Source organism: Vulpes vulpes, chromosome 13 (genome assembly GCF_048418805.1).
Source record: "Vulpes vulpes isolate BD-2025 chromosome 13, VulVul3, whole genome shotgun sequence".
NCBI classification, from domain to species: Eukaryota; Metazoa; Chordata; class Mammalia; order Carnivora; family Canidae; genus Vulpes; species Vulpes vulpes.
In genome coordinates, this window is record NC_132792.1 from 121,895,433 (window position 1) to 121,912,206 (window position 16,774).

At 49.1% G+C, this 16,774-nt stretch overlaps 1 protein-coding gene across 1 annotated transcript in view; it reads right to left on the reverse strand.

Moving 5' to 3' along the window:
- The window catches only part of PARP1 (poly(ADP-ribose) polymerase 1), a 38,749-nt gene extending 23,245 nt beyond the window's left edge, over positions 1-15,504 (reverse strand). Inside the window, exons 1-5 of the mRNA XM_072732703.1 lie at positions 15,215-15,504; positions 10,687-10,852; positions 2,902-3,017; positions 2,098-2,312; positions 409-508 (exon numbers count right to left, since the gene is read on the reverse strand). Of these exons, the coding sequence (XP_072588804.1) occupies positions 409-508; positions 2,098-2,312; positions 2,902-3,017; positions 10,687-10,852; positions 15,215-15,334 (717 nt within the window). The 5' untranslated portion in view covers positions 15,335-15,504. The remainder of the gene's footprint in view (positions 1-408; positions 509-2,097; positions 2,313-2,901; positions 3,018-10,686; positions 10,853-15,214) is intronic.
- Positions 15,505-16,774: the final 1,270 nt, after the last annotated feature.

Genomic DNA, 16,774 nt, shown 5'->3' on the forward strand with positions numbered 1-16,774 from the left:
TGGTTCTCTCCTTCGCTATGTGTCTTCTATTGCTTTTGCAAACAAGAACTAGGAAACAAGTTTGTCCTTCCAGCCACTCATCCAGACCGAGCAAGTCTGCTATGCCAAACTGAACATTCTATGTGCAACATGTGCCAGACCAACCAGATCCAGGATGCATGGCGATGTGCCCGGGGTGTGAGGCTGGTGAGCCACTGGTCTAGAACCCGTTGCCTAAGCTGGGCTTTCCTTTAGGCAAGAAGTGGAGGACGCGGGCGGGGGGGACCATGCTGTTTCTCAACTGCTTTCAGTTTGCGAATTCTTAGAGGTCTTGGCTAAGTGGGACGCACATACCCCCTGGAACTTTCTTCCCAGGATAAGGACAGAGAATAGACGGAACAGTGAGCAGAGACACAGTTCAGAGCTCACCTTCAGGGCCTTCTCAAGCCTACTGTCCTTATCCTTTTCTTTTTTAGATTTCTTCTTGGCCACTTCATCCATCCCATCCACCTCATCTCCTTTCCTCTTCCTGAAAGAGACATGGGATGTGACAGAGCCATCAGAACCCTGGAACCAGTGACTCAGGCAATGCAGGATCTTCCTGAACCTGCAACTCCTGTCTGCCAGGCCCTGAACGCACTGCATCTCACTCTGCCCCCACTTTGCCCCCAAAGCTTGCAGTCCACCCAGGTAGTGTTGGCCAACAGGCACCACACACCTCATGGCATACTCTAATGCCAAGGAGAGGCTGGGGCTTGCCCTAGGAACTTGAAACAGCCCATGTAGGAACCAGGGCTCAGGCCCCACCCCATCTGATGTCAAACCCTCATGTACCTCTTCGCACAAATAAAGCACCTGGAAAGTTCTGGCAGGGACCGTTAACAGGTAAGCCCACTGCCAGGGGGCAGGGATTGTAAAAAGATGAATCACTTGTCCCAGGGGCCAAGCCTTTCTAGCTAAATATAGGGCTGCTCCTAGGACTGTTCTCAGAGGTGGGGCTGCACTGTCATTCAAACCCCTACCAAGGCAGCGATGGTCTTGGCACCACTACTCAGTCTGCCTGGGCTGGTTGCAGTCACCCCTGCTTGAAGGAGGCAGGGAGGGTCAGCAGCAGCCCCCAGAACAGGGCAGTCACAGTGGTTAAGACTCACTTTCAGCTGTTATGGACCCAACTTCAAACCGTAACAAGTTTCCTCATCCATGAAACAGAATACCATGTACCTAACAAGACCATGGGGATGGCTAACTAAATTATCCCCATCACATCAGAAGCACCCCATCAATTCAGGTGCTGTGATGGCATAAACATGAGCTTATGCCTTCCTGCACACATCATGGGCTGTGCTGTCCTGAGGACTCAATCCATAAGCTCGATTTTCCACTTTCCATACATATTCCAGAGCCACATATACTGTGCATGAACTGGTGTGTGATGAACTCAGTGCTTGACAGCTGCTTGATCATGGGGAGGTCAGGGTTACCCCAATCCTAACCCTGACCACAGCCCTGCATGGCACCTGCCATGCCTCCCTAGCTAGGCCTGTTACACTAAGCAACTCCAGACTACAGCCCAGGGAGCAGCAGAGGGAGGTGGGAAAGAACAAGTGCCTGTGGACTCCAGATTGGCATGACTGGGCTCCCCCATCCTAAATGTTAAGACCATATGAAACCCATACCATTTTGAGGGTAAACCAAGGAGCTTCTAATCTACTGTTCTCTGTACTCCTGTCACGATCCTCCTAACCATCATCAGAGACCCAGACACAAAGTTTGCAATGGGGATGGGGAAGCAGGTCATGCAGGGAGTCACAGGACATGTGGTAGTTGGCCCTGGCAGGGGGAATACTCAGGACAGGAGAGCCCTCCCTAAATGTGTGAAATGCTAACCTGGGGGTGGAGGGGATGACTGGCTGGTTCTGCCTGTCGATCAGATATGGAAGCAGGAACCCCCACAGCTCTCCCTATGTCCTCTGCCCCATAGCTGGGAAGGGGTTGAGCGCAGCTGTCACTGTCTCTCACTCTGCAGCCCCTGGCTTGCTGGCAGTCACCAAAGGGAGACACGGGAGTGGCCTGGAATCTGCAGGGTCTCACGGAACCCCCCCTGCCCCGCCCACCTACCCCTCACTCTTGACTCCTGGGAGCTGCTTCTTCAGGGCTTCTTTATCCTCTGGAGTGAGGAGGCCAAAGCCCTTGAACTGACTGGCGCTGTACTCGGGCCGGAACCCCAGCTCCTCCCTGTTCTTAACAAAGCAGTTCGGGTGGTACCAGCGGTCAATCATGCCCAGTTGGGGCTTCTCTGGATCCAGCATCTTCTTGGACAGGCGTATTTGGCCCTGCAGGAAGAACCACATGTGGTACAAGAAATCCAGAAGTATGGGGGTGACCTGGGCTGGCCAGACAGCGGGGCCTTGGGTCCACACCAAGGGCATGGTGAGGGCTGCTGGGAGCTGCTGGCTGTTTTGTTACCAAGGATTGTGTGCTACCCTAAATCTCAGCACCCCCATTTTATACAGGGTTGACTCCAACTAGCCATCTACCCACCCACCCAGGCAGAAGAGCACATCTTTCCTGAGAATGTTCTGCTGGCCAGGAGCAGACATAAGCACAGCCAGCCTTGGGCCACCACCTAGGACGCCATGCACCCCTGCCTGCAGACCCTTCAGCCTTTTTTTTTATACATGAAGGTCCTACGGAGGCAGAGAAAAACCCACAATCCAGAAGCTCATGCGGCCTCGGGGACCAGGTTTATGAGCTCAGATGGGACATTCTCAGCAGTTCTGGGTCTATGAGATCCTCAGGTTATGCTTAACCACTAGTGCTGGCTAGCACTGGAAGCCCCCGTATATTGTCTTAAAACACCTAAGGATGTAGCTCCAGACCCCCAGAGGCTCTGGGAGTTAACACTCCTACCCCTAGGCTTACCTTTTCTATCTTCTCCAGGCAGCCCTTGCACGTGCTCCTGTTGGACTTGGCATATTCAGCTGCGAAGTCAGCCAGTGTCTTGTCTGTCTTGCCACCTCCTCCATCCTGGCCTTTGCCTGAAGGATCGGACATAGCAGCGCTGCACTCAGCCTCAGAACAGCTTCAGAGAGCCTGAGCCCGGGAGCTTTTCACTGGGACACCTGTGCCTACAACTGGCCCAGCTCCCCGACATCTGTCTCTACTAGCTGTGGCTGCTTTTCTGGCCATAAAAGACAACCCTTCATCAGACAGGCTCTCAGAAACAGCACAGGGCTCAGTCTCTCCTGGTTCTCTCCATCACCATCCTGGGCACTCCCTCACTTTGAAAAATACTTCCTTAGCTCTTATCTTGAGAGCTATGCACTCTGCTACATTCTAACTACCCCTTCTGATTTCCGTTACATTTCTAGGTATCAAAGTTACAGGCATATCTTCATATAGAAGTACAAGAAACAATCAGTGAAGGCAGCATTTCTAAATTGGTGGGAAAAGCTGGGGTCATTCAGTAAGGAGCCCTGGCGATGAAGGGCCAAGCATTCGATGAAGGGCCAAGCATTCGGGAACAAAGGAGAGTCTTATGCAAAATAAGTCAATGACTGAATGTTTCTACCTTGAGGACAGACACCAGGCAAGGCTATATCTCTCCCAACAACATCTATTCAACATTGTATTGGAGGCTCTAGTGAGTGCCATCAGGACAAGAAAAACAGACAAAAGGTGTAAGCCTGGAAAGAACAAGTACAGCCACTTCTACCTGTAGGGACACGATTGCACAAGCAGGAATATAGAAAAAAACTACTTCTGCCATTAAGTAAATTGAGCAAATTTGGACAATGTAAGGTCAATATGTATCATGCTCCTATATGTGAACAATAAACCTATTAGAAAATTAAACTAGACTCCTGTTTAAGAAGCATTAAAAAAAAAAAAAAAAGAAGCATTTAAATACACAATACTCAGAAACAGATTTGACAAGACCCACAAAACCTCTACACAGAAAAAAAAAAAAACCTCTACACAGAAGCTTTAGGATGGCATGAAATTAACGAAAGCCTAAGGACATGGAGAGTCTCATGTTTATGAATTGACTCAATTTGTTGACGTATCAGTATGTTAATTCAATTTGATCCATAAATCCCATGTGATGCTAATCAAAATCCTAGCGGGCCCATTTGGGCAAGAAATCAGTAAGGTTACCACAAAATTGGTAAGGAACTACAAAGGACCTAGAAATGTCACCAAGATATTGAGAAAGAACAAAGCTGAAAGATTCACATTAAGCGATTTCATGACATCCTACAAGTTGCAGAACTTAAGACAGTGGGGTGCTGGCAGAGAGGACCAACCCAAAGGGCCAGAGTCCAGACTCATACCTATAGGTATGCAGTCACCTGGTGTGAACAAACAAGTCTTCTTCACAAATGGAGTGGGTACAACATGGTCTCCACAGGAACAAAACAAAACCAACCCCCTCCCCACAACTACCACAAGTGTTCACTTAAGACAGATCAGGAACCAAACATGAATGTCAGGACTACACAACTTCCAGAAGAAAACAAAGAAGGGTATCTTTGCAATCTTAGAACAGGCACAGATTTCTCAGGAGGTGGAAACCATCAACCAAAAAAAGAGGAAAAAACTTAACTACTGCTCTTCATAAAATCAGTAATTAAACAAAAGGCCAGCCCCACCAGAATGAGAAGGTATTCATATCTAATAAAGGACTTGCATCTAGAATATTCTAAGAACTCTTATGACTCCATAAAGAGACCAATGCAAATTAAAATCATGATGAGCTCTCACTACACACCTTAAGTGTTAATACTGAAGACTGCTTGTGCCAGGCCAGGTGATGGCGAGGACATGGAGGAGCTGAAACACTCACATTCCCCGGGTGGGGACACGAAATGGTACAATGTGGGAAGACAGCCTGGCAGCTTCCTTCAACAGCTGCACATACACCTACCATTCATCTACCACTCCATTCCTACGTACTGACCCCAGAGAAACAAAAGTGCGGCACACAGAGTGGTGTATACAAATGTGAATAGCAGCTGTATTTCTAACAGCTCAAGGTTGACCACAGAATGTTGGATAGACTGTGATCTGTTGCAAGGCGATTACCCCTCAGCAATGAAAAGTGTAACTCAAGACAAATGAGACAACCCGTGTGAGTGGAAGGAGGTTATAGAAGCACAACCTATTCCTTTCCTTCTGAGATCGTAAGTCACACAAAGTTAATACACGGGGACAGAAATCAGAGCAGTGGTCACCCAGGTGGTGAGGATAACTGAGAAAAGGCACAAGGGAACCTTCTGGGGGGAATGGAAATGTTCCCTAAATCGATGGGTATGTGTTATGTGATGGCCCATGAGTTAGTTCTCACAGGACTGCATATAAATTATTTTTAAAATTCCAGATGAAGAACTTAAAACTAAGATCAGAAGTACAAACTGTAAATGAGCAGCCAAATATGACTAAAGAACATTTAGTCCAAGACAAAGCTTCATGTGGCAAAACCGACAAATAGCTTCAAAGAAAAATGTCAAAGGACAGCCTGGCTGGTGGTGGAGCAGGCAATTCTTGATCTCAGGGTTGTGAGTTCGAGCCTCACATTAGGGGCAAAGTTTACATAAAAAAAAAAATCTTTGTAATAAAAAAAAAAGCATTTTTATATACATGTGTATATGTATACGTATACATAAAAACTCAAACTTGTAAATATATTTGCAAAACAAAACCCAAAGAATTCCTATCATCGGTTTCATTAAAATAAACACAAAATTCAAAAAACAAAAACAAAAAACCACAAAATTCAGGCACTTGGGCGGCTCAGTGGGTTAAGCATCTGCCTTCAGCTCAGGTCATGATATCAGGGTCCTGGAATAAAGCCCCACATGGGGCTCCCTGCTCAGCGGGGAGTCTGCTTCTCCCTCTGCCCATCCCCTTGCTTGTGCTCTCTCAAGTAAGTAAATCTTAGAAAGACAAACACATAACTCCTAGGCACCTGGGTGGCTAAGTGCCAAGCATCTGCCTTGGGCTCAGGGTCCTGGATCAAGTCCTACATCCGGCTCCCCACAGGGAGCCTGCTTTTCCCTCTGCTTCTCATGAATAAATAAAATCTTAAAAACAACAAAAAAACCACCACCAACAAAAAACAAGCCTACACATATAATGCTCTAAAAGATAAGGCAAGGATACCTACAAATATCAAATTAATAAAACTGACTAAAGGTGACAAAACATTCCATCCCATCAGGAACAAAGTAAACAGGAATGGAAATACTTTGTGGTGGGGATGTGGATGCAGAGCTGTATCCATGGGTGGCATGACTAAGGGATGCAAGCCTTCTGAAACACAATTGGACACAAGCACAGATGGCTCAGGACAATTCAGCCCTTTGAGCAGCCATCCTGCATCCTGGAATTAAAGAGGTAACTGGATGGGCGCCCTGGCTAGACAGGAAGTTTGCAGCAGCTCAATCTGCTATGTTGCAGAAACAGGTGACAGTGTAGCCTCCAAGGACAGGCAGTCTGGAGCTGAATCCTGGCTCATGGGCCCTTGGCATTGTCTCAGCCTAGTGAGCTCACCTCTCGGCATCTGCACTGGATCTGGGCTACTGCACAGGGGAGAGAGGGCATTCATGTCAAGGGTCATGAATGAAGCACAAAATGTAGCAAAACATCGATAAATGACTACTACATAACCGTAAAACACAAGGATGGAAACTTACAACTTTTTAACACGAAAAGAGTAAATATTAGGGGTGCCTGGGCAGCTCAGTCGGTTGAGTAGCCACCTCTTGATTTTGGGTCATGGTTGTGAGATCAAGCCCTGGGTTGGGCTCTGCACTCAGTGGGAAGTCTGCTTGAGACTCCCTCTCCCTTTTTCTGCCTCTCACCAGATCACACACTCTTTCTAAAATAAACAAATAAATCTTAAAAAAAAAAGGTAAATATTAAATTATAAAATGTAACATATAGATCAACATCATAGGAAAATGCAAATTAAAACCACATGAAAGGGATGCCTGGGTGGCTCCACAGTAGAGCATGTGCCTTTGGCTCAGGCCATGATCCTGGAGTCCTGTGATCCAGTTCCGCATCGGGCTCCCTGCCTCCCTGTATGGAGCCTGCTTCTCCCTCTGCCTGTGTCTCTGCCTCTCTCTGTCTCTCATGAATGAATAAATAAAATCTTATAACACACACACACACACACACCACATGAATGAACACTTCACATCTTAGGCTGGGTATTATAAAAACAAGAACAAAAAAAAACAAAAAAAAAAAAACAAGAACAGAAACAACACACCCACCCTCAGACCATAAAGCACTGGCAAGGATGCAAGGGAACTGGAAAACTGTATTTCTGGAGGGGATGAAAAATCGTGCAGCCCTTGCAGAAAACACTATGGCAGGTACACAGAACATAAAACACAGAATTACTCTCTGATTCAGCCATTCCCCTTCCCACATATGGACCTAAGAGAACAGAGAGTGGGGTCTGGACTGAGTACGCCACCATAATGTCCACAACAATGTTATTTGTAATTGCCCAAGGGCAGAAACCATCCAAACACCCCTCAATGAGTGAACAGATAAACAAAATGTGGGGCACCTGGGTGGCACAGTCAATTAAGCGTCTGCCTTTGGCTCATGTCATGATCTAGGATTTCTGAGATCCAGGCCCCCTTCAGGCTCCCTGCTCAGTGGTGGGAAGTCTGCTTCTCCTCCTCCCTCTCCCCCCAGTTGTGTGCGCGCGTGCTCTCAAATAAAAAAAATAAAATCTTAAAAAAAAAGTGATGTATCCATGTTGCAGGTATATGCAATCTGATAGCTGCCACAGCACTATACCACAGACAGAGCTGAGGACAGATGTCGAGTGAGATAAGCTCGTCCTAGAAGGACAAACCCTGTATGATTCCACTCACAGAGGCACCCAGAGACCCATTCATAGACAGAAATCGTAGCAGGGGGACACAAAATTGGGGAGGGGGGCCGTTTACTGTGAATTGGGCTCTGAGTTTCAGGTTGGGAAGATGAGAACACTCTGGAGGTGGAGGTGGGTGGGGTGATGGTTGAACAGTGTGAATGTGCTTCATGGTGATGAAGCCCACACTTAAACTTGGCTAAGATAGTGGATTTCATGGTATGTGTATTTCACCACACACAAGAAGCATTTTAACAAAGTAACACTTAGGCAGAATCCCATTTCTACAGGAAGAAAAAGTGACACACATGTGAATCAATATTGGAATAGAAAATTTCAAATAGGGAGACACCCCACAAAGCCAAAGATAGTTGGAATTACAGGATCTAGGAAGATGGAAACTTCTTGTGTGTGTCTGTGATTAAATTAGGCTCTTTGAATACAAAAATCACCGGACAATTAACAGGTGTTATCTTAACTTTGATTTCTGAGGTTTTCAGAAACGAAACAGTTTATAGCAAACTTACTGTGCCTTTCCTATTATAAAATTACATAATTTGATACACATAAATTATAACTAGATGGGACATAGTCCTAAGACAATCCCCACTAACCTGAACACAAAAAGGGAAAAATGACCACAGAATAAGAAAAATTTGTTACACCTGCCCTCTGCTAAAATGGACAGGCTCACTCTCTGGACCCTTTCTTAGCGAATTTGCTGTTTTTATTCACAGTGAGCCATGTCATTGACTTCAAAGCTCCTAGCGCCCCGACTCAAGTTCATATGAAGGCAAAAGACTCAGAACAGCCAACACAGGTTTGAAAAAGAAAAACAAAGTCAGAGGACTAACACCATCTGGCTTTAAGGTTCACCATGAAACTAGTCATCATGACGGTATGGTACTGGCAGAATAGACAAATTGATAAACAGACCAAAAAGACCCCACAAATATACCCATACCAACACAATCATTGACATTTGACAAAGGAACAAATGCAACACGATGGAGGAAAGACAGAATTTCCAACAGGTGGTACTGGCATTGGACATATGCATACACACAATAAATCTAGACTAAGACTTTATCTACTTTACAAAACTTAAAACGAATCATGGTCTTAAAGGAAAACACCATAATGTAAAACTCCCAGAATGTGACACAGGAGAAAATCTAGCTGACCTAGGTGTGGTGAGGACTCTTAGATACAATAGTAAAGACACAAGCCAGGAAAAAAATAATGGATAAGCTGGACTTCTTACAACTGAGAACTTCTGTAACAGACGCTGTCAAGAAAATGGGAGAAGAAACAAACCAGACACGAAAAAGACATCTGCAAAAGACCACTACCCAAAATACATGAACAACTCTAAAACTCAAGGAAAGAATATGAAAGACGAATGGCAAAATATCCAGACTCTTTCCCAAATAGAGATGCAGATGGCAATAAGCACACGAAAAGATGCTCCACATTGTAGGGCATTAGGGGACTGCAAACCAACTCAAGACACCTGTACACACCCATCAGAATGGCTAAAATCCTGAACCCAGACATACCAAGTGCTAGTGAGGGAGTGATGGGAATGCAAACTGGTACAGCTGCTTAGAGAGCTGGTTTGCGGGTTTCTTACAAAATGAAACATACTCTTCCCCAGAGGATGAGCAATCATGCTCTTTGCTTTCTATCCAAATGAGGTGAAAACCTATGTCTGCACAAAAATTTACACATGGATGCTCACAGCACTTTTATTTGCATTTACTGAATCTTGGAAGCAACCAAGATATCCTTCCTAATGAATAGACCGTGGTCCATCCAGACAATGGAATGTTATTCAGGGTTAAAAGGAACGGAGCCATCAAGCCCGGAGCCATCAAGCCCGAAGAAGAGACACAGAGGAACCTGAAATGCCTGTTAATTATTAAGTAGAGAAGCCAATCTGAAGAGACTACATACGAATGACTCCAAATACAGATGACACTTGAACAAAGTGGGAGTTGGGATGTTGACCTCCCTCGTGCACTGAAAACCTATGGGTCACTTGAGTCCCCTGAAACTTTTTTTTTAAAAGATTTTATTTATTTGATAGAGAGAAAGCAAGCGAGTGTGAGCAGGAGGAATGGCAGAGGGAGAAGCAGACTCCCCACTGAGCAGGGAGCCTGATGTGGAACTTGATCCCAGGACCTGGGATCATGACCTGAACTGAAGGCAGATGCTTCACTGAGTGAGCCTCCCAGGTGCCCCACAATACCCCTGAAACTTAACTACTAATAGCCTACTGTTCACGGGAAGCCCTACTGATAACCAACAGTTAACACATCCTTTGTTATAAGTATTAAATATTGAACTCCCAATAAGGTAAACCTCAAAAAAGAAAATGTTATTAAGTAAACACATTTATAGTACAGTGTTGAATCTACTGAAGATTAGACAGAAGCCGACCAGTTCAAACCCATGTTGTTCAAAGGTCAATTGTATATTGTCCAAACCCATACAATGTACACCACCACACGTGAATCCTTAAACCTCGGACCTGGGTGATAATGAAGGGCCCACTTGAACACATGTACCGCTGTGGAGGGAGACAGAGGGAGAGGTCCTGCCTTTGTGGCGGCAGGAGGTAAACGGGAAAACTCGTTGAAAAACAAAAACACCCTACCATAGGCAAGCCAAGGAGGTGCTGCCGAAATCACAGGTAACAAAGCTGAAGGGCTCCTCCCCCACCTCAGAAGAGGTCCCCAGGGAAGCTGCCCAGGTGGGACTGGGGGTCTGCACCTGCTGCCCCCAGGTCCTGCCCCCAGGTCCATACACACCTGTCACGCCTCCAGCCTCCGCAGTCTTCTTGACTTTCTGCTGGTCATCCCACCTGAGCTCAGAGAACCCGTCCACCTCCACATCGGGGTGCCGGATGGAGTGGCCGACCTTCCAGAAGCAGGAAAAGTGGTACCAGTGTGGGACTTTTCCATCGAACATGGGTGACTAGGAGAGAACAGAGGGAGATGAGTGAGCAGCCTCAAGCCCAGCCCTTGGCAGCTGGCCCTGGCCCGTGTCATGTGAGAAACTGCAACCCAGTCCACAGTTCTCAAGATCTTCCCCAACAGCTGTCTGCTGAAGGTGGGAGTCTGTTCTCAGGACATAGGACACAGATGGGAACAGGGGAGCTTCTAAACAGAACCTAGCCCCAGAGGCCTTCTAACCACAGGCTTCACGCTTCAGTGACATGACTTCCCTCCCAGCATCCTGGAATGCACACAGGACCCCCGCTGCTGCCCCTGTGGGGCCCGGGGGGCCCAGAAAGGGTTCCCTTAGTGCGTCTGCAGTTAAAATAATGAGGAACAAGTCCCAAATAATGAGCAAGGCAGAGAAACTGTGTCAGGAAACAGTGTCAAGCTGGCGGTCTGGGGAGCAGATGACAGAAGTCCCCAGGGCCTGGAGCCAGACTGTCAGCTCCCTCACTGGCCTCTGGGAAGTCTGGCCAGGGGGGAAAGGTGCTTCCCCTCTCATGGTGGACTTCCTCTTTCCTTTGATGCTTCACACTCAAGATGCTGCTGACTCCACAGCACCAGGCTCTTCTCCCTGTGTGGTGTCACCTTTGGTCTCCTGGGCCCCTAGCACCTCTGGCTTCAGAGAAGGCACAGTGGTGGTGACCAGGCACAGTGGGGCTAATGCTGGCACTTACTTGGTCCCTGGCCCTCTTCGCAAGCCATCACATGTAACCTTCAACTACCTCTGGGTGGGAACCAGCATCCTCATCCACAGATGTCTGCGGCAAGTGACTCAGCCTGACTGCACTGACAGCAAGTTTTAGTCCACTACTCTGCGCGGCAGGAAGAGCTACTGAAACATACACAAATGGTTCTGATCAAAGCAGAAGAGGCTCCAAATATCTGCCTTTATAGAAAATAAAGCTAAATGCCACACAGATGGAATAAAAGCATTAAAACAGCATCAAAAATAAATACCACATACAAATTTTTGGATGGAACAGTCTGACAGGGGAAATATTCTGGAAAAACAGTGATGAGTTCTCCCACCAAGCCCCCTCCTGCTGAGAGTGGCCTCTTAATCAGAATAATACATGCGGAGGGAGGGTTCAGGCCAGGGTACTTCAAGGACTCCCCAGCATCAAGCAGCCTGGTTTATAGCACAATAGCTCTTCCCTGGGCCCTGAATGCTCCACTGCCCTATTCAGAGCAAGTGGCACCTCCCCATCTCGCCAGAAGGTTCCTTACAAGCTCCTCCTTGTTAAGAAGGATCCATTTGGGCCATTATTCAGTCAATGTCCATGTCCTGCACTAGGCTGGAAGCTCCCGGAAGGGCAACGATGCCCACCTTGGTACCATCATGCACTGCCTACTCATAGAGGACACAGAGAGAGTGTGGAACACCCCAAGTTTGGAGATAAGAAAGGGAAAGGATGGGGGAAGTCCTGCTCTGGAAAAGATGCCCTCCTATCAGAACAAAAGATGGTGCCTCCGCCCCCCCAAAAGGCATTTCAGAATGGACTTGCATTTCAGCTCTCAAACTTCCAACAAGGCAGGTGACACCTAATGGAAGCGTATTCCACCTTGCTGTACATCTGCAGAGACTGGCACTTGGGCTCCTTTTGCCTCAGTGTCCCTCGTCTGCCCCTTCTCTGTGGCGCTCAGGTCACATTTGCACAAAGGGAGGGAGCACACTGGACCTTGTGGCTGTTGCATGGTTTCCTGGCTCTGGTGGGGTCCCTGCACCTGCCCCCTAACCTCTGGTGTGGGTGCTGTGTCCCAACCATCAATGCAGCGTGGGGCAACCAAGAGGTGCAGCCCAAGGGCATTCAGCTTGAGGGACTTGAGAGCTAGGACCCCTGACCAAAGCAAGGCCTTACCCTAGAATGTAGGAGTCACAAGGATATGGCAGGAAGGAAACCAGAACAAGGTCATAAGGCTAGGCTTCCACTTGGCAACCGTAAGCAGAAGAGTTTCTGTGTACCCAGCAAACACACACCAGGTCCTCGCCCAGCCACTATTTCCTTCGGCATAGAACAGGCCATCCCCCTGCCCACCTATCCACGGAGAGCACGGAATGACCATTAACAGTGTGTGTGACCCTACAGTAAGCCCGCCCAACACAGAAGAACCCAGGGTCCACGGGTCAAGAAGCTGCAAGGCCTGGTTAGTCCCCTGGAGGCTGCCCCCGGGCACACCACCTAAAGTATCAGGTATCTGACACTTGGAGAACAATCCGCCCATACAAATGTAAAAGAAGGTATTAGAACCCATGAGGGAGAAGAATGGCTTCTTTCTTTCAGGCCTCCAGCTCTGCCTACAAAGACCAGATTTTACATTCTGAATTAAAACTCCACCCCCAAATACAGTTACAGAAAACCACTTTTACTCATTTCTTTCACGATCTGGGAACACCAGGCCAGCCCTCCTATGTATTCGATATACTGGCTCTACTATGGTTTTGTCTGTCCTTCCTGATCAGGCAAGGTCCTCTCTGGATGACTAGTGAAGCCTAAGGATACGCCTTTCTCCAAATAAAATTTAAAAACGAGTAATACAATACACAGGCTCACAGAAGAAAACAGTTAGACTGAATTATCAAAATATTTAAAAACATGATAATGGTGAGCTCTAAAGCATAAAATAAGATTTAGTGCCCACTGTAGCAACTACAGCAACTTTGAATGATGATGAATGTAATAGATGTTTTGAGATATCCCCAACAAAAGTACAGTGATATGAAAATATCTGTAATTTCCACTGGTGACAAAAACCATAGGTACTGCTTTTGTTTTTCTGCCTTCACATTCATAACTGGAAGAAGTAATGAAGTTTATTTAGAGATTAGTGACTAGGACGCCTGGGTGCTCAGTGGTTGAGCATCTGCCTTTGGCCCAGGGCTTTATCCTGGAGTCTCAGGATTGAGTCCCACATCGGGCTCCCTGCATGGAGCCTGCTTCTCCCTCTGCCTGGGTCTCTGCCTCTCTCTCTCTCTCTCTCATGAATAAATAAAATCTTTTTTTTTTTTTAAAAAGAGAGATTAGGGACTACAGAGATATAAATTTCTCTTCTTCTAAACTCAGATTTTAGGTTAAGAGCCCCGGCACTGAGGGAGCTTCTCCTTTGTATTATTATTTTTAAAATGTTAATTTCATGATAGTTAACAATGTTAAGGGGAGAGCTTCAGATCAGGCGACCCATACATTCAGGTGTAAGATCCGGAGAGCCTCAGGGGCAGATCTAGCTCTGCAGAGGGTAAGACCTGGTCGGCTTCTCCAACCTCAACTTCCTGCCACTCCTGCGCTTAAGAACCCCTATCCAGCTCTCACCCCAGGCCCTCAACGCCTGGTGCACAGGTATCCTGGGCGGTCTCCACTCACTACAGCCACATTTCCCAGTTATCTTCCATTTAACCGAGCTGGTGGCTGCATGGGCAGAGGGCTGTCTCCGAGGCCCTGGAACCTAACACGGTGCCTGACACGCCTGGTGTTCACTGAAGGTAAGTACTGCACGGCAGGTGCCGAGTTAGACTGGCTCTGATACCAGAACAACATCCTCCATCTTTAACCCCACTTGGCATTTGGTACCCACTCTGCTCCACCTGGTTATAACTGAAAACCCAGTAAAGTCTACAGGGTTGTTCTTAAAACACGCTGCTGCCTCACTGCAGGGAGGGAAAACCGAGTTACCCTGACTACCAGCACTGAACTTAACAACAGGAGCTCCGTGTTGGAGAAGAGCAGGACTGGACAGGTAGACAGGAGCAGACCGGCAGCTGGAGGACGCAGGAAGCCCCCCGCCTAGGTAGGAGCCCTCAGACACACGCCCAGTCCCATGGCCCGGCCTAGGAAGCCTCAGCAAATCCGCCGGGGCACCCCCAGAGGGTCCGGAAGCCCCGAGGAGCTCCCCTCCGGCCTTTCACTCAAATCAGACAGCTGTAAATGCATCAGGGAGGGAGGGCGCCGGAGAACCTGCAAAGTTGGGGGGGGGGTGTTATTTCAAACCCCGAATCAGTGAATGCGCTGTACAGAAATGACACCGACTGGTACAGTTCTGCATAATTAGGAAAAAAATCGAGAGTGAGCGGATGTTGTACAAAAATAGATTAAAACGATCCTCACGCGCCAGGCGCCATCATCAATGTAGGACACAAACCTTCCAGCACGAGGGAGGGCAGAAGCCCAGGCTCGCCTCGTCTCAGACCTCGGCCGGCGACAGGCAGGAGGAGCCCCCCACCCCGCAGCACCGCTCCGGGCCGCCCTCCCCGCTCTCGCGAGCGGGCTCCCGGGGCGGCCCCTCCCCCTCCCCGGCTCCCCTCCCCCGCACCCCCCACCGCGCACAAAGCGGCCGCGCGCACCTGCACCATGATGGCCATGCGCAGCGAGTCCTTGGGGATGCTCTCGCTGCATTTCTTGCAAGACGCGCGCCCGCTCTTGGCGTACTCGACCCGGTAGAGCTTGTCCGAGGACTCCGCCATCGTCCGCCCCGCGCCGCCGCCTGCCCTGCGCCGCGCCCTGGACACGCGCCGCCGCCGCCCCCCACTCCCGCTACCCACAGACGACCGAGCGCCCGGAGCCGCCGCCGCCGCCGCCCCACAGCACGCCGCGCTGCCCGCCGCTCCCCGACCGACCGCAGACGCCCGGCCGCAGGCACGCCCCCCGCGCACGCGTCCTCGGGGCGGGGCCGCCGCGCACGCACGTCCTCGGGGGCACGCCCCCGGCGCACGCGTCCTCGGAGCACGCCCCCCGCCCCCCGCGCACGCGTCCTCGGAGCACGCCCCCCGCCCCCCGCGCACGCGTCCTCGGAGCACGCCCCCCCTCCCGCGCACGCGCCCTCTGCCCACTGCGCGGGCCGCGGTTCCCGGGCTCCTGCGGCTGCGCGAGCCGGGTGGGCAGCGGCTGCGTGCAGGGTTGGGGCGTGGGGTGCGCTCCGTCTGCTGGCCTCAAGTCGGGGAGGGCCTTGTGGTCTCCCGGAGAATCCCCCCGCGCTCTTAGGAAGCGCGTCCCGCTTCCCCTCTGTGCCCTGGGACGGTGCGCGGACCCGGGGACCGCGCGGAGTCGGGGCGGGGATCCTCGCCGGTGTCTGCGCTCCCCGCGACGGGTTCCCGTGGGAGCTAGAAGACCTGTTGCTCTACAGCTCCGTCGCCCTAGAACTGGCTTCTGTTTTAAACCTGTGAATTTTATTTTCGTCATTTAAAGCATTGCAGTGGCTCAGTCAGTAGTTGCCCGCCCGGCTCTTGAATTGCCCTGGGGTTGTGACCTCGGGGTCGCGTCCTGGGATCCTGTCCACGGATCCGTGCTAAGCAGGGAGTGCGTCTGAGATTCTCTCTCTCTCCCTCTGCTCCTCTGCCCTCCCTCGCTCTAAGACATAAATCTTAAAAAACATAATTAAATGCATTTTAGTGGCCGGGGCCTGGCTGGCTGGGTCAGTAGAGTGGCTCTTGACCTCGGGGTCTTGAGTTCCAAGCCCCACCTTGAGCATGGAGCCTACTTTTAAAAAACACGAAAGTAAAACGTTACTGTGGAGTGTGCTGTATCTGAGGACTCGGTTCTGGTAGAGCAGACAAGAAAAACGAACAGGATCAATGAAGCTGCTGAAGCATGTCAGCATAGAGAAGAAAGCTAGTAACCTAAGAGGTGATGTTGAGAGGTGGAGCAAGTAGGTTGTGAGCCCTAGGCAAGAATCTGAAGTAAGGTATGTTAGCTATGTTGAAGGTGAATAGAATAAGTGGAGTGTGTGATAGAATAAATAAAATAACTTTTACTTAGAGAATAACCAAATCCAAAAGATAGGATCCCTTGACCTCTGGGTTCACTTATTGGTACTAACATTATGGTCCTGCTCTGGCTCCCATATGCTCTGCCCAAGAATGGCAGATAAAACCCGTGTCTGTTCAGCAGGCTAGTTGGCAAGCTAC